Genomic DNA, 26,077 nt, shown 5'->3' on the forward strand with positions numbered 1-26,077 from the left:
CAAAACTAACATTTTTCTGATTTTATGAATAAAACAAGAAAAGTTTCAAAAATAAAATAAGTAAACACAAACAAGTGAAGATCAGCTTTTATTATGAAACTACAATTTATGCAACTTTAGATTGAAGCAAATGTTACGTTTCGTTACGAAACACAAAAAAAATCCCACCAAGCTTTTTTTTTTTTTAAATCTTTTTTTTTAGTTTAAATATCTTTTTGAGCTTAGAATAAACTAGTACTAGTAAATTTAATCTTCATTGGTCTAAAGTAGGGGTTTAAATGAACTGACATTATTTGGCATTAATAAAACATGAAGAGAAAATAGCTTCTTTTTTTTCAAAATATAAAATAGTTCCTTTCAAAATAAAAGACACCCTGCGCCACATAGGATCATTTAGCAAACACAGTGTAATGTCAGCAGTGGTTAAAAAAATGTATTTGACCATTTGTGGTAAAATAGCCAGAAAATAGCCAGAAATGTGTAATTCTATGTATAATCTGGTGCACCTTAATTCTGGTTGTGTTAAATGTGTGATCCTACTGTCCTTCAACCGTTTGAGTTATTTGTCTTACATAATTGTAAAATTGAAAACTTTTTTATTTTTCTTTAACCAGAGAGCGTCAATAAAGGAGGAGGAGGGGGGGTTATAACCCTATCTGTATGTAAATGTACCAACAAAACATCCCAACTTAATTTAAACAAAAGACCCTTTCTACCAGTTCCACGTTTTCTGGTGCAGCTCTCCATGCACAGACGGTGACCCGCTGCTCCTCTGGTGCAGAAGGAGAATGAAGGAAGGTGCACGGCTGTCCGGCAGTCGTCTGATACCACAGAGACTGCTTTTGAATGTTGTCATTGTGTCCTGCAGCGACGGCCAGGCCGACAGACTGTGTCTGATGTGTGCAGGAGGGCGCTTGTGTGTTGGGATGCAGAAGCAGAGCGAGGCGGTGCGGTCGTGGAGCAAAGTCAGGCCCGTCTGTCTGTGTCAGCACAGCTCCAGACCCTTTTGAATAAAGCTTCAATCTTATCAGATCTCACACTTATTTGTTCTTCTGGCTGAAAAAGCTAAACACACTTTTGAACACAGTTTCCACTTGAGAGAAGTCAAAATGTATTTACAGAAGGTCAAGTTTGCAAATGGCCACTTCCTGTGTTGTTTTCAAGCAGATTTTAGGATTTTTTTTTTTTTTTGGCGTTGGTAACGCTCAGAAAACTGTGGGGAAAAAAGGAGTTTTCTCACTTGTGTTGAGGGAGCGACATCCTGAGTTTCTGCTCAGCAGGAATTTATTTAGTTCTAGTTTCAGCTAAACTTCAGTTTATGGCGATCGACCTGTTGAGTCTCCTGAGAGTTTTGATGATCAGACCTCAATATCCAAACACAGTCAGCTAAAGAGGCAGTTGATTTCAAATATTTATTTGAAAGATCCCAAAAAAAGAGATTATACATCCCTTTGAGACAGTTCAAGACGTTATTTTACATTTACTGACGATGACTAATTCATGTGCAACAGGCTCAAATACTGAGGAAATAATCTCTTATTTGATTATTTGCACATTTCTTATCATTTATACACATTTTTTTGCACATTACACACCAATTTAAAAAAAAATCAAAACATTAGAAAATATATTCTGTTATTTTATAAGATGGCTTTAATGAATTTTTAATCTATTAGGCTTTGGTTCTTCAATTATATTGTATTTTAAAAAGGGAAAATATTTAAGAATAAAACATCTAGAATTTATTTTTCAATGTTAACTTGTTGACACTATTTATGCAAATATGCATCAAACTACTTTAGCTCCACAATTGCCTTAAGTTAGCATCTACTTTACACAAAAACACCATTTTTATTTTTCATAGCTGGAATAAATTCAGGCGTAAAGAAGTTAACACTTCTAACAAATTCCGTGCGTCTCTATGGGGTTTTTCTTTTATATAAAACAAAAGTTTGTTTTTAATGAACAAGAATAAAAGCTGCTTTTGTGTATTTATTTCAAACCATACTGTTAATCAAATCATGCATTATATATTGTAACATAAGATTATGGTATTGAAGAAAAAACTACAGCTTTTGATCTGCTACAACCCCAAAAATATAAAAAATCAGTTTTGTCTGAAACAAAACGTTGAAAACTGCAGAAGTGAGAGATGATCAGAAAACCTACGGTGGCCCTAAAGTTCAAATCACGCCAACAAATCACTGAACGCAAAACATAGTAAAGATCACAACAAGCAAATAAGAAAAAGTGACATTACATATTTTTGAAAAAGAAAAAAGCATTTCAGAAAACAAAAGTAATTTCCAGAAATCAAAATGAAATGTTCAAACTAAGACAATAAGAAACTATAAGATAAGTACATGGTGACATCACTGACTGGATGATGACGTTTGTCCATCAATTCAACCGAAGGTTATTTAGCATGAAGGGATCAACTCCATCTAAAACCTTTATTAGTATGCAGACATTAAAGGCAGATTTGAAAACAAAAAAAAAAAACATCATCCAATCAGCGATGCCCTGTAGTACCTGCCATTTCTTATTGTGCTTGTTTATTTTTTAACATTTCAGTTTTGATTTCTGGAAGTTACTTTTGATTTCCGAAATGTGTCATTTCTTATTTTGATTCCTTTTTTTTGGTATCTAAAATGTAATTTCTTTTCAAATTATTATTTTTTTTAAAATTGTTTTTGTGATATTTAATAAGCTTTTTTTTGGCATGGAGGGATTTGTTGGTGTGATTGAAAACCCCTAAGGAGAGAAAGTCATCAGACAGAAAATAACATCCCTGCATCCACTGACTGAGTGACAATGGAGGAGGCGACGTTTTTCCAGTTTGCCTAAAGGTGGCTCCTTTTGGGCAAATAACCCAGACCACAGCCAGATGAGCTATAATATATATATTATTCTTGTGTCCTCCTCAGATAGGCAGTGCTCACAGTTTCAGGAAATTAGAGCAACCAGCGGATATCTCCCATTACTTAAACGCCTGTAAGACCTGTTCTGTCCTCCTCTTCCACATCTCCTCCCTCAGGTTATGGTGTAACAATCGAACGATTGTTTTGCCTCCAAACTCTGCGCTTTTCTATCTTCCCAACAAGAAGCTGAGACCTGCACAGACCTTGAAAACGAGTGGGCCTGCAAGGTCTGCCAGCTGCTCCAGCGCTCCGCCTGGACCAGAGTATCCGCCGGGGGCGGCCGTGTGCCCTAACAGCCATCCTGCTCCTCCACCCACTCACCCCTGAAGCGTCTCCGCTCTGCTATCAGTGACGCTGTCTCAGACCAAGGCTGTTTTCTGTCAGGCGGAGGCTCCAAACAGCTGATTCGGGGAAAGTCACAGAGTGTACACGGAGGCCTGACCTTCTCTCCTGAGACAAAACACACGGAGAAGGGCTGGCTCCACAGGATGGAGACGCTGGCCTGGAAACAAAAACACCGCCTCTGTTTTCCACAGATTTCAGGAGTCTGTGGAAATGCACTTGATCCCTCTTTGATGTCACATCACATAGTAGAGAATGGGGGATCCAAACAAATCTAGAAGAAGAAAAAGAGAATTTGTTTTCACAAAAACACAGACTGTCACAAATGTCAGTTAAATTTAGGAATAAGAACTAAGATGTCTACATTTAGGATGAGGAATTGCAAAAAAGATCAGTGACACAATTTGCCTTTTCTGCAGTCTCTTCATCTCATTGAGTCCATTTTTATCCTTTACTGACAAGTTTATCATTTTGTTTAAAAGATATGCAAACATAAAAGCACGCTTTCTGCAAAAAGACGTGGCTTTTTCTGCAACTATTACCGGGATCGTCTGAAAATGTTTCCGCCCTTCTAAAAAAATGTTTATGTTCTAACTGAAACTGAGGAAAAAATAAAGTTAAGGTCAATAATTCTGTAAAATAAGTTTCACCCTGCCCTTTTTTACTGTCCCTCATCTTTGTGCCCGTTGCACCAGTCTTTTTATTTCAAGCGACAATTTTTTGCACCCTATGTTATTTGAATTATTTCAGTGTTTTAAGGACAGATATGTGAGTGAAGCTTCTTTATAGTTCAAAGATTGAACTTAGAAAATAGAAAGGATCCTATTTCTTCCTATTTCTTGCTTTGATGGACATTTCTTTGCAGTAAATTGTCCATTCTTGGCAAAACGTATTTCTTTTAGTGCACTTGAATGAGGCAGTAAACCTAAAACATCCTTTTTAGACACTAAAATGCCCCCATTTAGACTGACGAAGTGTTCAGTCACTGACATGGTCTATAGCAGCGGTCTGCCACCTCTAAGGATCTATTTAGGCGTTTATCGATCAAAACAGGAGTCTTTTTTAATCCTTTCAAAAAAGTACCAGTACTCGTATCATTGTTACTTTTGAAATGCGTATAATTTATATTTCTTGTTTTATTTGTTTTTATAATAAAAACAGAAAAGCATTTTCTATAAATGTGATTTTTTTTTTAACTTTTGACAGAGACTTCCTTTCAAAATAAAAGACAAAGGGTCATCCTAAGGAACTACACTAAATTGTTTTAATCAAAAGTGACATTTACACTTGTAATTTCTTAGGTTTGTTTTGGTGGACTGCCATCCTCTCCCCTATTACTGCTGTTTACCTTAACACTACTGTCCTGCTGTATCATTCAATGGAAATAGTTTGCAAAAAAAATACACATTTATTTTCTTAGCAACTCAATTCTGTACAGCTATTTGTAAACATTTTTTTATCATAAAATATTTATTTAAAGTTTACATTTTATTTGAAATCAGTGCATTCTATGGGTAAGAAAGCCCACAAGGCCTCTTGAGTTTATGTCAGCAGAGATGTAAAAGCTTTATCAGCCACAAATGTTTAACGAATGTAAATTTAATTATTGCTAATGCTTGAGGCGCCTCAGGTTGCAGACCCCTGCTCTGTACTTGCTATGATTTAATAAAATGAGGCTTCAAGTATATACTTTTTGCTAAGTGGCATTTTCCTAGGAAAATCTCAAAGTGTGAACGTGTTATTATTACAGAGTTTTTGTTTTTTTGGGAAGTTTGTCCCTTCAAAGATTTATCCCTTAACTGTAATGTTACAGTTGGTGCTTCTCGCTGCTGCAGATTACAGCAGTGAGGTGATAAATGACGATATGGAAGCATTAAGTGTGATATGAGGAGGCAAAGTTGAGAGAAAAAGGTCAAATGAACCCTGAGGTTTATGTCAGGCTGATACGACATCATGACAATGACTGATAAACCGAAGAAACAAAAACTACTATCAGATAAACGCGCCTCCTTCGTTTTCTAACAATAGACTAAACAGGAACGCGCGCGCGCGCCTCCTTCCGTCCGGAGCCGCGCGCGCGGCGGCGCAGGTGAGCAGGCCGTTCCGTTGACGCAAAGGACGGTTCGCGTCCGAAATGGCAAAGGTTGCGTTTACACCTGCCGTGACCCGTTTAATCATCTACCACTTTACGCAGGAGAGTCTGCGGCTGCGCGCGGCTTCCCAGCAGCGTTTGCGGCAGCCGCGGACAGGCTTCCATTCAGTGGAAGACAGAGAAAAAAAGGGATAAAACTTAACGGCGGCGTCCATAAAAATGGAAGTAAATAGATTTCACAGGTTGTGGGAGCTGGAGGCTGTAAATGTAGGAAGTCGGTCTCACATTTGATGTGAATAATTTATGAAAGGAAGACTTTCAGAACCTTTTCTCATGATGCAAAAGACGAATGACAAATGAAACCCGTATATTTACAAGGTGTTTATTTCGAAAAGCTAATTTTATTTGTTTTTATTTGCATTAAATGTAAGCTCTGGCAGAAAGGCTAAAGAATAATAATGTAAAAAAAACTTTTTGAACGTGTGACACATTTTGGAAAATCATTTCAAAGCAAAGCTTGCACAGACTTCTGAGAATTGAGGAATTATTTGAATTTCCTAAAGTTTAAAATGATAAGAATGTATAACTCATAAAGAACAAAATTGACCTATGTTTTATTTTCTCAAATGTTGCATAAAAAATGTTTTAATTGTTTTATTTTAATTTTATTTTACTCACACGCCATTTAAAATGCTCCCTTTCGTTTTTGAAAAGCAATTGTAAACATGCCTTTCAAGGAAATATGCAAAAATCTTTTATGAAATGTATTTATTTTTGATCATTTAATATTTATGGGGCTGTAACATTAAAACGTTTCTTTAAAAAAGAATAGCAGGAGAAAACAGGGTTGATTCTCCGCTGCAGCTTTGCATAAAAACACACCTCATTATGTTTGGCACGCGGAGAAAATGCTCGCGGTGAACAAGATGATCTATGGTCACGCGCTTCCGGATTGGGCGCTCGTTTCTCATGATTGGAGCGTGTTCCACTCCCTCTGCTGCACCTCCTGGGGAGGTGACAAACGGTGTGATGACGCGCCTAATAAGTCATGGTAATGAGTTATTGGATGAATGTATATTTAATCAATCAATTTTGTTCTCACTTTGATCTAAGGCGGGAAAACGGCGCTCGGAATTTCGAAAGGCCCTGCAGAGGGTCATCCTTTACATTTCTAGAACAGATAATATGAAAAATATGATATCCTGGATAAATGATTGTTGCTATTATTTTGAAAATCCCTCTTCTGTTCCGTGTGTGGTGTGTTTTCTTTCAGTCCTTTCGGGAGAAAGTCTTGTTTGTGATAAAGCTAATGACATTCCGCCTGTGTGTCTGTACCTCCGCTGACAGCCGTCCCGCAGGCGCGCGCGGCCTCTGTCTGTCTGGATAAACGTGGAGACAGCGCGGCGTCCTGCCACTTCTCCTCACAGGCTCCGGGTGTCCGAGCAGCACACTTTGACATTTCTGCGAAAACACCTCATTCATCAAGTCGGGGCTTTGCGTTCAGGGGTAAGGGGTGGGATGGCGGGTGGCTGCTGGCTGCATAGGTTAGAGAAGTAGGGCAAGGTGAAAAAACACACACAGACACACACACACAACAGGATTTTGTTCTCTCACACCTTCCTGACAACTGCTCCCAGGCTGCAGGCAGATGGGATGAGGGACAGTAGCGCACAAGATAAAACCCCTCTGGATCCACAGGAGCGCAGATGCGTCAGGCACCAAAAAGACTCAATCTGGATATGAAACAAGTTTCATGTTTAAACTAAAATAGAATTCAACATGCTTTTATGGGAAATTTACGCAGATTTGAGCGCATTTCTTTTATTAAAAATCCAAGTGTCCCTTTTTGTTTTTAACAAAAGAGCAGTGATGCAGTTAGCAAATAAATCAAATGTGATCATTTTGACTTATTTGGTCTCACCCCAATCAACCATTTAACTCCAATTAAGACAAAATCCGAAAGAAATAAACGTTTTTCTTCTGCTTGTTGCTTTGAGAGAGTAACACACACAACAAATGTGCTTTGGTTGAGCGGGCAGTGAAAGGTTAAGACATTGGAATAAAAAGATCAATTCTTTCATTAATTGTGTACTTAAATGAATGAAATGAGCTCTTAGATCAAAAGAATCGATAAATAAACCTTTTAATATTCACTTTTAAACGTAGTTTCCCTTTCAAAAATGTCCCTCAAGAAAACAACATCACAAAAACGGCATTTTCCCCTGAAAACGTAGAACAAAAGCAAAGCAAACCTTGAGAAACTGGAGGTCAGTGGTCAAAGTGACAGACCCAGCTGAAGAAAATGGGATTTCCATACAGAGAGAGCATCATTAACTCCTACAACAAACAAAACAAAAGAGAGAGAGAGAAGCCATGGAGGATGCTTGGAGGAACGTGTCATGGCTGCTCCAGCAGCTTCAACACAAAGAAACAGGAATTTTGCTCACATGATTCAGTTTTTCTGAGTGGAACAAACACAGAGGGGAGTAGAAACTGGGGGATTTCGGCTCTGCCTCCTCCCTGCAGTCATTCCGAGCCCTCCGCTATCAGACAGATGTAGCAGCGGCTGTGATGAAGGGGCTGCGAATGAGCGCGTGATTTAATTGACACCTCTCTTCTTTGGCTCCCCTGCCTCATTAGCATATTCAGCCTGAACGAATCAACGCCGGTCCAAAGCAGGTCGGGCCTGCAGCTGAGCCTGAGCTTAAATAAACCAATTAAATGGAAGGATTTATTGATCATTGATCAGAGCAGAGAGTGACGGGAAAAAAACGCCTCATCTAAGTGGATTTTCTTTTTATTAAATCGAATAAAAAGCACGAATGTTATGAAAAGAAATCTTCAATCCAGCCACTTTCACAGTTTTGAGCAGATTCATATCTGACAAATGTGAAATTGTTTCCAAAAGGGCATTTTAGCTCATTCATGGAGAGGCCCAGGTGTGGCAACAGCCTTTTAGCATGGCGGATCTGCAGCACAGATTCCTCAAAACAACACATTTTATTAATAATCAATCAGGAGTGGCAGGTAAAGGACGACAGACGGGGCAGGGTGGAGCTCCATCTTTTGCTCCAACTGTTCACATTCTCCGTTACGCACGACGTTTTTTTCAAATTACTCAAAGTTTCAGGCGTGATCGGATTTTCTTTTTCTTTTTTCCGCTTCGTCCCTCGGTGTGATTGATTGGAGGAGCTCGCAGGCTGGCACCCCCACTGCGTTTCCAGCCTCTCCACTCTCCACACGATTGGTCCGCCTCCAGCGGCCGCGGCCACCAGAAGCGCCTCCTCTCATAAACCCCGTAAGATCGCGCAAACACTTCCCATTACTTCCAAGAGAAGCGGCGGCGCACTTTTGGGATCTTTGCGTGCGACTTATGGCCCTCAGCTTAGCAGGTAGGTTCTGAAAAAGCGCATTTTTTTTCCTCCGCGTCTCCGGACTGACCGTCGCTCTCCAAACATCTGGCCGTGAGGCGGCGAGCGAAGCGTTTCGGAGAATAGTTTTATCGCCCACCGTGCAGCCTGCCTCTCGTCCCTTATCTCATCTCATCCTTATCAAACAGTTATCTCTTTTGCTGTGAAGACATATTGCGTTTTGTTTCCTATCTGCTTTGTGCGAGTAAACCTGTGTGTGCATGTGTGCGCGCGTGTGGGAGGATGGGAATTTGACGCGGATGGAGCGGAGTCTCTTAAGAGCGCTTGGTCAGAGAATGGCAGTCAGTGCTGCAGAGCGCAGAAGGATGACACCCAGGCCACGCGGGGAGAACTCACGCGCGTTCTCCTTAGTTTAGCAGCGATGGTTAGTTCATCCAAAGATGAAAGAAGGTTCAGTAGACGGTGATTTCCAGGCGCGTGGTGATTAATTTTTGGATGTTTGGAAATCCTCCATAAACGCGGATTCCTCGTCGTCTGATTGCTCCAAATCTTGTTGTTACAGGGTAGAACTCTCCGCTCTTTTTTTATTACCCCAGCGGTGTATGGAAAGTGCTCCTGGATGGACCTGGGTGAACACAGCTGGTCCATGGTCAAGCGAGAAGTATCCAGCAGCCCAGGCTCGCCGGCTGAGCAGACCTACCTGTCCGGTGACAGACGGGACGGGCCCCCTTCGGATGACCTGAGGACTCCCCCGAGCGAGCTGGACGCACTGGGGCACCGGCGCTCGGACAGCAGGTCACTACACTCCTACCTTCACTTCGGACACCACACCAACCCTTTGAGCACCGAGGACATCCCGCTGTTTACGGATTTGGATCAGGGAAGCAAACTCGTCCTGTCCGCAGGAGCGCACAAAGCCAGCCTGCTGGTGGACCCTACCGACATGTACCAGACGCTGGCCATCGCGGCTGCGCAGAGCCAGGCTGGATATGATTCATCCTCCGCTGGTTATATGCACTCCAACCCCAACTCCCCCGTGTACGTGCCCAGCTCCCGCGTGAACCCCATGATTCCGAGCCTGTCCTACCTGCAGGCCAGCGGGTCGGCTCAGACCAGCCACGCGGTCAGCAGCCACTCGGTGTGGTCCCAGTCCGCCCCGGAGAGCCCATCCTACAGCAGCGGCAGCCCGCACGCCTCCAGCCGCTTCCACTACCCCCCCAGTCCGCCCATGAACAACGGGACGCCCCGGGACAGCAGCTACGGCAACACGCTGAACGTGAGCGGCAGGGACCAGTACGGCCTCTCCCGCCCCCTCAGTGGGACTTACACCAGCCCATACTCCCCCTATGTTGCCCCCCAGCTGCCCTCACCGTGGACCGGGGGGCCTTTCGACAACACCATGCTGCACACCCTGCAGAGCAGAGGCGCGCCCCTAATCCGAGGACCAAACGGAGGTAAACAAAAAATAATAAGAAGTAAATTATTTACTCACATATTTTTTCAGTTTGATGTCAAAATCAAAAGCTTTCATAAAAATATTGAGCAACCACTAAAAGTTTTTTTGTAGACAAAAAGTGACAAATATGTCCGCATTTGAAAACACAAAATTTGTTTCACAAAATTTAATTAAGTTAAAAAAAAATATAAAGTTTGACCACATTTCCAAATGTGCGCAGAGCAATTCAAATAATGTTTTTTGGGTCCAATAAAAATCATTCTTAAATATATAATATTTACATAAAAATAAATAACCTAAAAAACCAAAAATGAAAACTGGGTTCTTCACTAAACTGTGTTTGCTGTCAGTTTCAGACATCCTCGACGACATGGGGGAGAGCCGGGAGTGCGTGAACTGCGGCTCCATCTCCACGCCGCTGTGGAGGCGCGACGGCACGGGCCACTTTCTCTGCAACGCCTGCGGCCTCTACAGCAAAATGAATGGGCTGAGCCGGCCATTAATTAAACCGCAGAAGCGCACGGTGAGGAGACAGGGGACCACTTACGCGCTCAATTTCCTGCCTAATTGTTTTAAACAAAGGGTCGAGGTTATCGCGGATGATATTCATCTAAAGGCACCAGAAGACGTCTGACTCATGGACCTTTCACTTTAGACTTTAATTTGCCAAAAACACAAATGTTTATAACATCTAATAAAATTTGATACTTTAAAATGATCGTGGGTCACATAAAAATGGATGAATTTCAAAGATTGTTTGCCGTGGAAAAATATTGGTTTAATGAAATGTTTAAACCAAAATTGAATCAAAAGTGATGAATATTTATTAATTTAGAAGAGAGGCTTGATTGGATTATTTCCCGCCTGTCTGCTGGATAATTAAATCTGAGGAGGCGTCAAAAGAGGCTAAATGTTCCCTGGTGCCATTACGCACATTATTTACCAGGAAGTTAGAGAAAATAAGAAAAGCGAAAGCCTCTTAAAATGTTATAACAATGGAAACAGGGTTCTATATTTAAAAATAGGGTTTAAATAATTCAAAGTCAGCTGTAATGAGTAAAATCCAGATTTTAAAAATAAACCCAAGCGCAAGACTTCTGCGCGTGATTCACGGAGTTATATCTTTTCAATGACTTGTTTTGTATTTCTGTCACCAGTCAACCTCCAGGAGGATCGGCCTGTCCTGCGCCAACTGCCAAACCAGCACGACCACCCTGTGGCGCAGAAACGCGGAGGGGGAGCCGGTGTGTAACGCCTGCGGACTCTACACAAAACTGCACGGGGTGAGCTCAGACTTAACTCTCAATTTATTAAAAATGTTGTTTTTCTGCCTAACTATTGGCTAAATTAAAAAAAAACTTGGTTGTGCAGGTACCTCGGCCCCTTGCCATGAAGAAAGAAGGCATCCAGACAAGAAAAAGAAAACCCAAAACTTTGAGTAAAACTAAAGGATCCTCAGGTGAGACACTGGTCTTTATGTCTCTATTTTATTATTTTAAATTAGAGTTGAAAGAAAACATTTTTGTTTTTTAGGCAATAACTCGGTCTCGATGACTCCCACATCCACGTCCTCATCGAATTCTGAAGACTGCTCCAAGAACAGTTCTCCTACTGGACAGGTAGGAGAATATTACATCTAATTTAATTAGAATTTAAAAATAAATCAACCAAACAAAACCACAAAAGCAAGTAAAAGTTGCACATTTTTCTAATTTTAATTAGTGTGACATGATAAATTGCTGGAAAGTCTCGCCCACGCTTCATGGGAATGACACTGTCAGAGTTTGTTCCAGTAAAGTTGACCTTCCCGTCTCTGGGGAACTGGTGCTGTTCTTTAGCTCCATGCTAGAGGCATGTTGGCCAAAAGATGAGCCACTCTCCCAGCTGCTCAACACCTTGCATACACGTCAGCTCTGCTCCCGCCTAACGCTCTGCTGCTTCTGCAGGTCAGTTCGTCCGTGCTGTCCAGCCCTGGAGAGGGAACAGGCTCAGGCTCGGCTGTGAAGTACCCAGGACAGGACAGCCTGTACACTAGCGTGGGCTTGACCCAGTCCTCAGATGTAGCTTCAGTTAGAGGCGAACCATGGTGCCCCATGGCTTTAGCGTGAACATTTCGGTTCATTTGTGGACAAAAATTCCCTCCCCTTCCGTCTGGATGCTGCATCTCGTGGATGTATAGAGACAATCTCAGCCCTAACATGGAGCAGAGAGTTCTCGTTGCCTAAACCAAGCGTGGAGTATCCTGGATTTGGGAGCCTTGTTGCTAAAGCAGACCAAAAGAAGAAAAAAAAAAACCCAGCAGTAAATGGAACCGGGCCAGATGATTGAGCATGCGGCCTGGATGGTGGATGGTTTCTGGATCTGCTGTTTGCTCTGATCTCTCCGTTTTGTGGCACCGAACCTGAACTGGGTTTTTCAAACAAAGCCACTGTGTACATAATGGATTTCCTGGCTGAAGAAAAAGCTGTTGATTGTTAAACAGTGCTTTGGACTTTTAGATTTTAGATTTTTTTTTTCCACAACTGGAATCAGAGTGCAGAGACAACTTTGACAAATCAAAACCAAAATATATTTATAAATCTTCCATTGTTGAGAATATGGCTATGATTGTTAATAAAGATATCAAAATAGAGTAGAAGGTCATTGATTGTGAAGTCTTCTTGTTTTTCTTTGTGATGCGGAAGTGGTGAATCTGCACGCTGAAAGCTCTTACTGTGTGACTGAAGCTTGGTTTAAACAGGGTATAAATGTTCATGTAGTGTTCTTGTCGGTTAATCGTTTACTACGAAAATCGCAAATAATCAAATCCTTTGGGCTCCTTTTGCAAACGGAGGCCTTGTCAACTGTCGGGGGGAGATGAAGGTACTTCTGTCTGGCATGTAAAGCAGCTGCATGGCTTTTTTGGAACAAAGCGCACACTCAGAAAGCTGCAGGTCTCATGTGTTTCTACTGCCTCACTTTGAACTCTGTCTGTTTGACATGTTGCTTCACTGTAAATAAGATCAGAGTGGAGAGAGAGGCCACTTCTGAACAAATTCAACCTGGGATGACTGTGATTGATGGCTGTAAAGACGAAATGGAAACCTGCTAGAGACAGTGTGTTCATCAGTGCACCTCGAGTGGGATAAAAATCGCAGCTCAGCTGGAAAAACATGGCAAGTGTTTGGATCTCCTCATTGTTGTCATTGTAGGGGGGGTCAGAAAAGAGGTGAAACGTTGAGTTACATGGGAACCTTGACACAACTCAAGGCCTTTTTCTTTTCTTTATTTTACAATTCCGCTCTTTATGTCATTCACTTTTCCAGACTTATTTATTTCCTGAAATTTGATGTTTTTATTTTTGGATGTTTTTTTGTTTTTTCCTTTCACCAGAGATTATTTCCTTTAAATTCAGCCCAATAAATTCTTCTGTTAATGCCCATAGGTTTGAAGACGTTTTGTTCAACAGGAGGACATACATTTAGGCTTCAGAGTTTGGAATTTATGGGAAGGAACCACGATGTTGGACTCGCACACATTCTTCTCAATGCGTCATTCCGTGCTCACACTCCCTGTTTTATTCTTTGCTGAACTTCTTAAATACTTTCACGGTTGGGAGGTAGAGAAAAATTCCCAGTAAAAGTAAAATTGTTGTCACGTTTGGCTCTGAATATAAAAGTCCTACGTTAAGACAAAAAAATATGCTTACAGTTTCTTGCTTTTCTGGGAGGTTTTCTTCCTTCCATCAAGCGCTTATGTTTATTAAAACAAGCCTTTCTTCTTCCTGGCAATGTCTTTCACAAGAGTTTTCTTTTTCTCCTGAGAGCTTCAAGCCGCTTTCCTGTGTCCTCTTGAACCAGCAGCTCAAAGTACCTGTCCCAGTGTTTACTGTACTTAAGAGAATATGGCCTGTGAGTAATACCGCAGGAAAACATTTTAGAGATGGTTAAGATTTATGCCCGGGCTTAGCCTTATCTGCCTGCTCTTTGACGCATTGATCTGCGTACATTTATTGAGTGTGGAGGAATGTGCAAAACAGCCACATGCATGGCTTGGAGATCCTGGTCCTATTTGTCTTTTTCTTTGACAAATGCCATGTTCTGATGTCTGATAGCTTGTTTTTTTTTTTTTTTTTTGCGAATGGCAACCCCAGACAAACCTGCTGGTGGCAACAGGAAAAGTTTCTGTTTGTTTCTTGTTGTTATGAAAAGCCCACTTTGGACAGCGAGACCACCAGGTATGGAGCTGTTGAGCTTCCAAGCAGATAAATGACAAAACCACCTTTAAATATGTAAAAGCAAGCTGGAGTAGAACTCAAAACACGGGCAAATATTTATAGGCCTCTGGATTTATGGGATGGTCCGACGTTGGTGCTGTCTCACTGGTCTCCACGGTACTACGAGGGGAGGGAAACACAAACACAGCAGCGCGGAAAGCCTCCCGTCGTTCCTCGTCAGGGTCAGATTCATACCTGAGAGTCACGGAATAAAAGATGTAAAAAATAAAATAAAAAGCACAGGAGCGGAGAAATGGAAGTGTGGTTGAAAAGCAGAGAGGTTTGATGGCTGAGCAGGGTTGAAAGTCCTCCTAAAGTAAACAGCGTGGCAGCAGGCGGCTGCCCTCAGGGCTGATTGGACGCGGGGGATTAGCGCCGTATGATGCAGTGGCTCCCCCAGGAGATGTCCATTGATCTTTCCACGCCGCCTTTCAAAAGGAGGAAGAGATGAGATCGCTGACTCAGCCCTTTCGGGTTTCCTCGACAGATTCTGGAGGAGACCATGCCTGTGGATTTGGTCTGCTGTCAAAAGGGCTCTGGATGGGATCTAATCAGTGTTGTGGGACATTACAGCCTTGAGGGGTTTTAAGAAAGCTGATCAAACCTGTGCAGAAGTGAGCCAAACAAGGGCCGCTCCTCCTCCAGGTCAAGGTTCAGCTCGGAACAACGAGCAACAGTGAGGCATTATCGAAAATCATAAAAGTGAACAACAGTGAAGAGTGTGACTCCACACTGGACGGTGGTTATTATGTCAGCCTGCTATGTATAGCACTCAGCTCAGCGCGCCTTTACAGCAACAGTGGGAGTGTGTTCACAGAAGGTTGGGTGTTGGAGAGGAAATGACACCTCATCCAGGTGGAGAGAAGAATAGAGTCCAGGGCCTGACCGAGCGAACATGACTGTGTGTGTGACTCAGAAATGCAAGAATAGCACTTACTGACAGGAGGTGTGACTGAAGAGGCCAAAACACTGAAGAGAGTCATTCCTGAAGCTCTGCACCTCAGAGGAACTGTTACCTTTGCAACCTTTGTAGTCCAGGAATACATGTACTTTTGGCTCAATTTTAAAGCATTTCGTTTCAAAAATAGAGACATGAAATTAAAGGTGTGGTGTTGTATGACCTGCAGGCGCTACTCGCCCCCGCCTTTGCCCCCCCCTGGCCCTCACTCCCCCTTTCTGCACCTGCCACCCTGGTCAGAGCTGCAAGTGATCATGTCATAAATTTTTTTTTTTTTTCAAAATGCCAGCTGTTCTGTTGGTTCATCTCCATAGCAACCATTCATTTTTTTGGTCGCTTGGGGTTGACGTACATGACTATGTCATTTTTAGAAGAATCGGCAAAAGTTAATTTTTTGATTTCCTTAGCAACAGAGGTTTTTTTTTGTTAATCCTGCCCACATTTCTAATATGTTCAAATCGTATGTCATATCGTTTTGTTCGGTGTGAGTCAAGGTTTCATGAATTACATTTTCACAATATTTGGGTGAAAAAATATGCGGGCGCCAACATTGTTAAAAATCTACAGCGATTAAAACCAGCAATTTCCTACAGTGATGCTCTGGGATAGTGATAGATTGAAATCCCTAGGAGGAGTTTAAACCTGTTGGAGGTAGTAAAAGGTCAACAAAACTTTGGTTTCGGTTGCAACTTTAAAGTAGCATCATGTGTGTGAAACTTTCCGAAGGTTGCTCAAACAAAAATTTTCTTTTCTATATTGTGCGAAAACGTTGCAACACTTATGTTTTGGTTTCATTGGTGGATTATGAAATATTTTTGTATATGCATATTTTCTGTAGAATAGATATGAAAAGATCAAGTTTGTCATCAAACTATGGCTTACAGTTTGATACATAGCGTGAGAAGGTACATCCTTGACGAAACTCATTTGGTTCATCAACTCAAATGCCCCGCCTTCAGTTGGTTTGTTTTTGCTTTTGGGCTGCGATTTTCAAAATAAAAGCATTTCACTGGAAACTTCATGCAGCTCTATTTTGAAGGTGGTGTTTCCAAAAATCATCTCTGACTGGTTAGAAACGAAGAACGAAGAAGAAAACCGGGAAAGCTTTTACTCCTCTGACTTCTAAGGAGCTGCTCCTCCTCACAACTCCAAGATTCTTCCCACCTTTTTTATGGATTTAAGCAGCTTTAGATTCATCCTGTGAGTTTTGGCTTCCTGTTTTCTAATGAAGAAAATGACTGGGGGTTACTTTGCACTTTGGTCTGCTGGATAATCCACCTACATTCTCACTGCTAGTGCACCGCAGCAGGGTTCACTTGCAAACAAATCCAGGGTCTTTTTCTTTTTTTTTTGTCAGTTAAATCAAACTTAACTTGATTAGTTTGCAGATTTCAGAGGAGCTTCCTATGGAAGCATGTGTGTCTCAAAGGTCAATACCGAAAACACTTTTTCGTTTTCAAATTAATGTTGCGTTCGTAGACTCAAACTTTGATTGTGAATTATGAGACAGATATGCTTCCATAGATTCCAAATGTGTCTAAAGAAGCAGAGAGAGGAGCAAACCGTCTTCACTGTGTCATTTCTTTCACAGTGGTCTGAAAAACTACAGTGCCCCCTTGCTGTTGGAGGAAGTCTTCTGCACATCGGCAAAACTAAAAATATCCTCATTTTAGGATTAAAAAAAAAGCACAGTTAAAGCTTTTAAAGGTGTCTGGGAATACAAATCTTTTTGCCCAATTGATGTTGACTCTGAAAATGATAACAGAAAATCCCAAAGGTCGTTAAAACTGTAATCAAAGTGGATTCCAATGACCAATTTTGCGTATTTCAATACTAATGCATGTAAAAGAAAATGCATCTGTTACAAGAACAAGTTCAAAATGAGCCAAATGTTTGATGTAAGACGGATGAAGAATAATTTTCTGAGGAGAAATGACCTGAAGAAATGCAAAGAACCTTTAATTCTTAGAAAGTGTGAACGCTTCAACTCCACAAGTAAAGTAAATAGAGTTGGACGTTGATCTGTGCGTTGAGGCTGCCTTCAAAAGGCAGAGCACATTCTGTGTTTGCCTAATCTGTTGTTCCCCATAAAGGTGCACAACGCCAGCAGGAACTTTGTGTTATGACCGCCACGCCACTCCCTCAACAGCAAATACTTGTGAATGAAGTCAAATCAGCAGAGAATTTATTCATTTGTTTATTTGTTCTCCACAAGTTTCAGGGGTTTAGAGCAACAACAATGCTTTTGGGACTGCTGTGTAAAGGGAAGAGAATTGGTTTCAGTGTTGGGGGAGGACAACTGATTGGTAGGATAGATCGCACTGGATGGGGGGGGGGGGTATGTTTTATGATCTGTAGATCAACAGACTTACCTTATTAAACTCCATCTGCTCTGGTTAATCCTCTCAGTTCTTTCGTCAGTGTTCGCTGGTCTTTTTTCTGATATTTTTTCACTTTTCAAAAAAGCATAATTTGGTTGAAAGCCTTTGAAGTAAACTCAACGGCAGCAAACAAACTCATAAAAATATCAAATAAAGTGAGATGCAACTTTTCCAAGCAGGTGATTTTCAGTCAGAAATGAATCAACATCAAGTCATCTGAACATGAAAAACTTTCAAAACAACGTCTAAAGGATGACAGTTGGCGACCAAATCAGCTAAACGGATGAATTCAGAGTATTTTATACAGATATATTTAGCTTAGATTGCCCAAAAGTCCCATTCAAATCTATTTTCAAAGTGTTCTCAGTGATCTTTGAATTAGGAAAATGCCATTTTGCCAAAATAAAAAAATAAAAAAACTTGTCATTTTCTAGTACATAAATTCTGCCGAGTAGCAGCAGTTGATTAGAAATTCACTTCGGAGGGTGGGACGGTTGGCAAACCCATCCCCTTCCCCTCCCTGTTGCTGAAAGCAAAATATAAAAAAGGAGAGAAGAAAATACGCCACTAAATGTTTACAATTTGGATTTCAAGCATGAAAAACTTTGTCTCCAATGAATCAGACATTTTTTTGGGAATACCAGTTTCTACCATAATGAGAGGTTTTTCCGTTTTCATCAAATCGGATTAATATTTCTCTTTTGACCGTGTTACACCAAATTTAAAACGAACTACTGCAAACCCAAAAGGGGAAAGTGTGCAAAGTTACTGTTTTTTTTGCTCTTTTTTTCTGTGAGTCCTTACAGGAACAAAGTATAAAATGATCCGGTCATAATTTGAAAGTCAAATCAGTTCCTGTTTTTAAACAATGGTGGGTTTTAAAGTTTGGTTACTAACTAATAGAAAGGCTTCTTTAAAGTGAGTAAAAGCCGTTTGAGGAGCAAAGTATTTGTTGTTGTCATGATCCCCCAATGTTTGCCGAGATTCCTGGGAGTTCAGTGCAAGGTTACGGCTATCTCTCTTCTCCTGCTGCAGCCCTGCAGTCAGCCTTGTATCCAAGGCGTGTTGAATTAAGTTCAGTGCTCTCGTGTATGGGAACTCCAGATCTTGGCCAAATGCAATACTTCCCTGAGTATTTCTGTCAGAAGCTCAGCCTTTAAAAACAAAACATGGTGAAATCACAGCAGACTCACTTTAATCAATTAAACTTATGTCAACAAGCAAAATGCTAATCACCCTCCTGACAAAGGCAGCAAATTCTCTTCCGCTGATGTGGATGATCACAAGTTAAACATGACAGAAATGGACAAAAGTGACAAATCTAGACTATAGTTTCACTTTGCGATGGACAGGAAATAGCCTGTTGGTCACATTTAAGAACAATGCACGGTGAGTTTTTTCTGAAAACATTCATGTTTGAGTCATTGGGGGTGTGAGTGAGACAACAGTGAGTCAGAGATTTTCATGGATCCACAAAAAATAGGCTTTTGGAATTTCACAATCAGTTTTTTTGTTATTTAAATCTTCACAAAATCTCAACAAATGACTTGGACTCTGTGAACTGTTGATCCTATAAAACATTTGAGCTGTTTTCAAGCTACTTTTTATTATCAAAAATTCAATTTATTTAACCCAGCATCCTATGAAAGCTTAGTGAAGCTTGCACTTGTAAACCCTTTTGGCACTCTGACTTAGATCCTAGTCTTTCACAGTTTACAAGCAACTTTAGGGAAATAAACACAAATATTGAGGTAATGTTAACACCAAAGATGTGGCTCTTCAACAAGCTGTTTCAAAAACAGATTTGCTAAAGCGAAACTTACTTTTCGAGATGATTTTTGGATGAAAGAAAAGTTTTTATTCTTGAAAAGTTTACAAAAAATGCTCATTTATATGTTATATGTTTTTGGGTCAGACGTGTAAACAAAAACAGCCTCAACCAACGTCTTTTAGGTCTTGAAGTCAGATGAGTTTTTCCTGTTTGAATGGCTTGGAGGTGCAGAGCCGGATCCTCAGAACTGTTTCTGAGTGGACTGACAGCTGAAGGAAGAGCACTTTGTTATCAATAACAGCCAGGCAGGAAGCTGCATCATACTCTCCAAAGATCTGCTTTTGTCTGTCAGCAAATGGGCAGCGAATCTCCTCATTGCTCCCAGGTGGTTTTCAAAAGCAGACTTTTCTGTGGAATACTTGAACTTGTGGAAAAAGGAAAAACACAGGAAAAGAGAAGCTCTTTAAAGGGGGAAATTGTAGCTTTTGCGGGCAGCAAGTCATTATTTCCTAAGGAAGTTGTCAGGACAGGTTGCATCAAATCCTAAGAACCAGTAAGTATGTAAGTGTGTATGCATAGATCTGTTGAGTCAGTCTGTCGTAATGACAAAGGGAGATCGTCCTGAAGACGAAGGACAACCACTTGGAAGGAACCATCTCCTCCGGTTTTATAGCAAGTTGTGGGAATAGCTAGACGTTTCTGGTTTGCGGACGTGAAAGAGACAAAGAGTAAGGGGTTAAAAGGTCAACAACGAACGCAGCAGTTTGGGTCACTTCCCCAAATGCAACAGGACATTTTTCGTAAAGTCTTTGATTGTTTGGGCATCTCATAGGTTGTCGCGTCCATAGAACCGATCCGAGGAAAGTTTGCTGCCGGAATTAGCCTGATCCCATAGGATTGATCAAAGCAGTAAATCCTGACGTGTCAGTGAGTGAATGTTTTCTTAAATTAACTCCTATGAGTGGTTAAACTGAACTGATGACAAAAAGCGCTATTTTTGCAAAAACGAATCAATCATTTTGTTTCGTCACTTTCACTCACTCAGTTCTGTTGTTAGCCTGCAGCAACCCCTTCTTTCTTTATGACGTTGGTTATTTATTTTAAATAGTTGCTTTATTTGCACTTTTATTCCTGGGATCATTGTGAATGTTTTTGGGTCATTGAGGCGTTTAATTTGTTCCTCTTTCCCTTATGTTACCTTCTTGTGATCTTGAGTGATGACTGAGACCAGAAATGTACCCAGCACTTATGAAGTGAGGGTTTTATTAAGAGCCAGTGTGAGTTTTGGACAACGATTTTTATTCATTGGACCAATTCACAAATTTTTATTCACTAGACCAATTCACAAAGTTATTACGATGAAACTCTGAATTTCCAAGAGGACCTGGCTGCAGACAACAACATGGTGCCCAAACATCATTAGCCGGAACCATAAGTCCAGAACCGGACATTTGCGTCCCCCCCCCCTCCTCTTTTCGGTCGGAAGATATTTTTTTTTTGGTCCAAAAGACTAATTTAACTTGCGGTTATAACAGTTCCTTTTTTTTCTTCTTTTAGTTTTAAGCTTTAAAACTTTGACGCAGGAGATGCGTCTGTCTAAACCTACTATGCTCCAACCGTAACTCCTTACGTGATCAACGTGAATCAGCTGATCGGCAAAGAAAAGCGGCTTTGCGCCGGGAAGAAACTCATTAGTAATATTAAGTGTTACATTCCGGCGCAAAGTTGCTTTTCTCCATGACAGATTACGTTGATTCACGTTGATGGCTTTAAGGTTTGAAAAGTTACGGTGGTCGAAGGAATGCAAACGCTGGAGCTGAAGCTCCGGTGTCATAGTTTTCCACTTTTGTTTATATATATATTTTTTTTCAAGGACTAAAATGATTCCCGTATTTTGCCCCTCTCTGAATTTCAGTCTCTCCCACTATAAAAGTCTCTGAAATAGTCGTTGTCCAGATGAAAGAAACATATTTTAGTTAGCATGTTCATCATTTGAACTGAAATGTCTGAACCACAAAGGTGTAAACCAGAAGTGGGCAAAGTGATGGCTCGTGGTAAGGCGTTGTTTCTCCTTAAAGCCGGTTTACAGAGCTGCACTGTGAACCCCGTGATTAAATGCAACAACAGAGCCACTTCCTTGGGCTTCCCTGACCAAGCCGACCCTTTGGCTGAGACGACCAATTAATTATTGATGTGGCTTTAAAACTTCCTGTTTTTCCCCTTTTAATTAAGCCAATCTGCCCTTCTGCTCCGAGGAGAGGAAATGCCTTAAAATAGTCTTCAATTCAGACACATTCAGTCATTTTGTGCCAAACAAAGATTGCATCAGCTGTGTTAATGTACGCATCAACAGCGTTTGATCGAGAGGAAATTACGTCTGTCATTTCTTCCGGCTTCATCGTGGAATATTGTGGGAACGGTGGGCAGTGCTGATGCCCGAGGAGGGCACCGCCACAAACGTACGTGCCCTCAGTCAGCCCCATCCGACATCAATCTCTGCCTGAGATGTTTGTTATTACACTCTAACACTCACTTATTTTGAGCGGAGAGAAGGGGAAAAAAAACTGATTTATGCTTCCACTGTTACCCTTTCCTGTCTGCATTTATGAAAACAAAATTCCAGTGAATTCCAACAGTTTTTGACACTAAGCACTTACAAGGTCAAGTTTTCCCTTACACTGCACAATGCAGCTGGCTCACAGTTATGCACCTCGTGCTGCTCAGAGCAGTTTCGCTTCATCCTGTTGCTGCTTTAAAGTCTCAATCCCATCATCTTTTGATCTATTTTCAAACTGTTCCCAGTGCTCTTTTAAATATGACTTTGACGTTTTTTTGAGGCAAAATCTGAAAAACCTGTGTTGCTTTCTAGGACATAGTTTCTGCAGAGCGGCAGGAAATTATTAGAGCTTCTCTTAAGCATCTATAGGTCACTGCTGCAGGCTTTTTCCAACGACATTTTCATCTCTACGCCTGATTCTTTGTTTTTTGATGGTGAATCTTATACTATGGTCACAAATACCAGCTGCCACCGCACGATGGGGAGGCATCGGTAGAATTTTCAAAGGGCCTATAACGTACAAAATCAACGTTTTGATCTTATAAGTGTATTGTGATGTTCAATCCTCCCAAAAAACAGCCCTATTCACGATCTATTCACACATTTCTGAATAAAAACCTGCTCTCTGAACACCAGTCTCTTCCAACCCACGAAAACTAAAGGGTTCTCACATTGTTACGCACAAAGTTGGGAATGGCCCCTTCCAGCCCCGCCCCCAGGATAACAGACACACCCACTTTCTCTGTGGAACCAAACGCTTTCATTTTAAATGCGCAAAATGACCATCCATCTTTGCAAAAGTTCGGATGTGTTTTGGTGGGCGAAACTAAGACAAACTGCCAAGGTCCACTCTAGGTTGATGTCATGAAATGGGCCACGCCCGCAAGGAGCGAAAGGCGGGGCCTCAGAGTTCAAGTTCTCTTTCTTTTCTGGTTGGAAAATTAGCTGCAAAAAGAATTAATATTTACTTAAAAATTGGTCTTTAGTGTGTCAAAGGTAATATATTACCACATTAATGGATGTTGCTCTGCAAGGCTTAAGAAAGATGATATAGGCCCTTTCAAGACCAGTTGAGTCTTGGGTCTTAGGTAGACAGATCACTGCAGCAGGTTTGATTGGACGATGTCTAAATGTTTCTTGACAGTGGCCGTCTACATTAACTGCTACCGGCCGCCAGCTGCCTTGTAGCCCGGGGGTGAGTAAAGATACGACTGCTGCCTCCTGATTACAAAAGCCACCTGCTGATTTAGCTTAAAAACTTGCATGTGGCATTTTGGTACATTTGACCTAGGTTCTACAATGGGGGTTGGTTTTGCTTTATTTAACTTTTTTGGCTATGTGTGACACATACAACTAACACCAGATACCGAGAGCCTGGAACGAAAACCAATCTGAGTGGAAACAACTGATGCTTAAAATACTTCCAGCAGCTTATTGCTGCTTGTTGTTGTTTCCACCATTAATAATCATTCTAACAATAATCTAAGGCGTGGGTGGCAATAGTTCTTTTTCGGTCACCATAAAAATCACTTAGGTTTTTGCTTTCGAGTAGATGCAATATTAAGGTGATTTTGGAGTGGTTTGATGCATATTTGCATCAATAGGCAGTTTTAATGTGTTTTTTTAAATGCAAAACAAGTGGAAGAGAGCGCACAAAGGCTTGCAGAGTGAATTTGACAGCAGACACGCTTCATATCTCTCACCTCCTTTTTTTTTTCAGTCACACTAAATCTACAGCCCGGTTGAAGAGTGCCAAGTCAATGCCACTGTTATCATAAGTGCACGGCGCTCACTGAATACCTGCCAGTGTTTTTCAGTCATTTGCCCTTTTCAACTTTGAACTGAAACTCACCTCCAGGCCTCACCCTCCCGGTTTGTTCACCAAGAAACCGGAAAAAAGGAGGAGAAAGTGAATGCACAGTTTGTGGTTAAAAAGGTACGTCTGAAGCACTTTAAACATAATCTTTATAAAGTCTAAAATATAACTTTAACAAGAAGCAGAAGGAATTGACTGATTCTTTTCAGGTTAGTGGGCATGAACTGCTCTTTTTCTTGATTCCACAATCAGAGCTTCAGCTTGATTTTATTGCTCTTTTATTATTTGTTTTAATTCCTTGAGGAAACCTTCGAGAGGCGATAAGTGAAACGAAACAGGCAAATAATATTAAGCTTCTCACATTGTTCTTTCAAGTGGCTGAATTCCTGTCATTCCGGAGTCTGGAGAAAAAGGAAGCTTGATCAATGTACTGAATTCACACAGACATGAAGGGAGCGGACTTAATGATTTATGATGCCATTTCCATCCATTTTTGCAGCACAAAAATTGATTTGTAAGTTTTATTAGTTCATACAAAACTGGAAAAGCTTGCAAAATCACCAACATATCCACTAATGAAGTCCCTTTTTTTGGTCATAATTTTTGAATCCATGCCTTTGTGCATGAGCAGACACGACTAAACGAAGGCCTAATTGCTCGAGCTAGTGGTGTGATATCATCAAAGGGAAAAATGCGGGCAGCCCCGCTAGCTGTCGTGTTGGAGGCCCCTCCATAAACAAGCTGGTTATCGCATCACTAACATTTATTTAACCCTTATGCAGAAGGTGTTCGCTTAGAGGGTGTGTGGGGAGGTCTCTTTGGCTGAACTGTGGACACCCGCTGCACCCAAAAGTAGATTCATAGTTTAAAGATTTGCATAGATATACAAATGTTTTTTTTTTCAAGAAAAGCCCCGTCTTTCTTGAACTCCTCTTCTCTCCACCTCCTGCTCCATAAAATTCTCCCAAGTTTGGCTCTGTCTCTGAGACGGAGTGCTGAAAAACAAGGCTAGTCTAAGGAAAGGTCAAAAAATGAAGGGGTGAGAGGATGAAAGGATGGGGCGAACGCTCCCATCCTTGACAAACCGGCCAACTCCCCAGCTCCATTCCTAACCGTTTGCAGAGCTACAGCTCTCTCCCACACATCTTCACATCCCTGCGCCAGGCCCTGTGTTTTCTTAATTCATTACTTAAAGGAAAGAAATGTGGCCCGAAGCAAAATAAATATGGCTTCCTTGGATCAGACTGTGTGTCATGGCTGTAGCTCCTCCAAATGGGCTGTTGTTTTAGCCGGAGGAGGATGGAACCCTTTGGCTCTGCAGAGTGTCCGTCACTCGGCTCTCTGTCTCGGTCACACAGACCAGAAGCATTAACTCTTATCACATACTTTTAAAGCAAGTTCATTATTGTGGAGTGCTGCAACACACAGGGGTGAAATTGGATGCAGTGGGTGTCAACTATGGGATAATTCAGCTAACATTGTTCCAAAGCCCCGTGCAAACAGAAAAGAAGTCAAACAGTCATTAAACATGTCTCATATCTGTTAGTTGAGAGGGGGGAATTCTTCAGTCAGTACTGCGTCTGCAGGAAAACATCCCTGACAAACTGACATAGACAAGTTTCCTGACTCTTTAGTTTAGAAGATATTCGTACGAGAGGTGATGTCACATTACCTTTGTGGTTGGTGTTGGCTTTTTGTTGGCTTTCCTTTTTGCAGGAACAGGTTGACATATAATAATAACATATAAGAACATATAGCAAGAAAAATGTTCTAATAATATTCAGTTTGTATTATTTTGATGGGGAAAAATAACAGTGGGCTGAACTTTATCTGCTCACACACACATCTAAAAATACACTTGGGTCCTGCATCCTGATTGGCTGTAGACCTTGTCAATCAGTCTCCTCCATGCCGTGCCTGCTGTATAGAATGCGTTCAGTTGATCAAATCTACATAAATCTTTGATCGCGATCAGATCTTTGTTTTCGCTCTACAATATTTTTCTATGAAGGTTTGAACTTTGACATTTTAAACAAGAAAGAAAAGTGACGTCTGTCTGAGAAAAGTGTATAAAGTGAGTAGTGAGGAGTAATCCTACTTCACAGATTTTTTTGTATTTAAATTACCAAGAAAAAGTTGGACTTGGGACTGATATTG

At 41.2% G+C, this 26,077-nt stretch overlaps 1 protein-coding gene and 1 long non-coding RNA gene across 5 annotated transcripts; one reads left to right on the plus strand and one right to left on the minus strand.

The window, feature by feature from the left end:
- Nucleotides 1-1,398: 1,398 nt before the first annotated feature.
- LOC105356278 (uncharacterized) lies at nucleotides 1,399-7,787 on the minus strand. Its single transcript, XR_910483.3, has 4 exons — nucleotides 7,608-7,787; nucleotides 6,972-7,088; nucleotides 6,691-6,891; nucleotides 1,399-3,537 (listed from the first exon to the last, which is right to left on the minus strand). It is a non-coding gene; the product is annotated as an uncharacterized LOC105356278 (long non-coding RNA).
- A 779-nt stretch (nucleotides 7,788-8,566) lies between these two features.
- On the plus strand, nucleotides 8,567-13,601 carry gata6 (GATA binding protein 6). 4 transcript variants are annotated; one of them, XM_011487028.3, is made up of 7 exons: nucleotides 8,567-8,747; nucleotides 9,289-10,180; nucleotides 10,533-10,705; nucleotides 11,340-11,465; nucleotides 11,554-11,641; nucleotides 11,716-11,801; nucleotides 12,129-13,601. In XM_011487028.3, exons 2-7 carry the CDS (start codon nucleotides 9,346-9,348, stop codon nucleotides 12,288-12,290), a joined length of 1,470 nt encoding a protein of 489 aa, XP_011485330.1. In that variant the 5' UTR covers nucleotides 8,567-8,747; nucleotides 9,289-9,345; the 3' UTR covers nucleotides 12,291-13,601. The 4 variants fall into 4 exon arrangements, with proteins under 4 accessions (XP_011485330.1, XP_020566844.1, XP_011485328.1 ...); XM_020711185.3 differs by having other exon boundaries at nucleotides 8,621-8,747; nucleotides 9,323-10,180; XM_011487026.4 differs by lacking the exon at nucleotides 8,567-8,747 and adding an exon at nucleotides 9,046-9,199.
- Nucleotides 13,602-26,077: the final 12,476 nt, after the last annotated feature.

The sequence above is a fragment of the Oryzias latipes genome, chromosome 17 (genome assembly GCF_053564925.1).
Source record: "Oryzias latipes strain Hd-rR chromosome 17, Olatipes_Hd-rR_3.1".
Taxonomy (NCBI): domain Eukaryota; kingdom Metazoa; phylum Chordata; class Actinopteri; order Beloniformes; family Adrianichthyidae; genus Oryzias; species Oryzias latipes.

What these genes read in the sequence shown, in the direction of transcription:
- gata6 (XM_011487026.4), top strand. Translation starts at nt 9,167, where the DNA reads ATGAAAGAAGGTTCAGTAGACGGTGATTTCCAG. An exon ending in TTAAACCGCAGAAGCGCACG is followed by an intron (nt 10,706 to 11,339) that starts GTGAGGAGACAG and finishes TTCTGTCACCAG; the next exon opens with TCAACCTCCAGGAGGATCGG. An exon ending in ACAGTTCTCCTACTGGACAG is followed by an intron (nt 11,802 to 12,128) that starts GTAGGAGAATAT and finishes CTGCTTCTGCAG; the next exon opens with GTCAGTTCGTCCGTGCTGTC.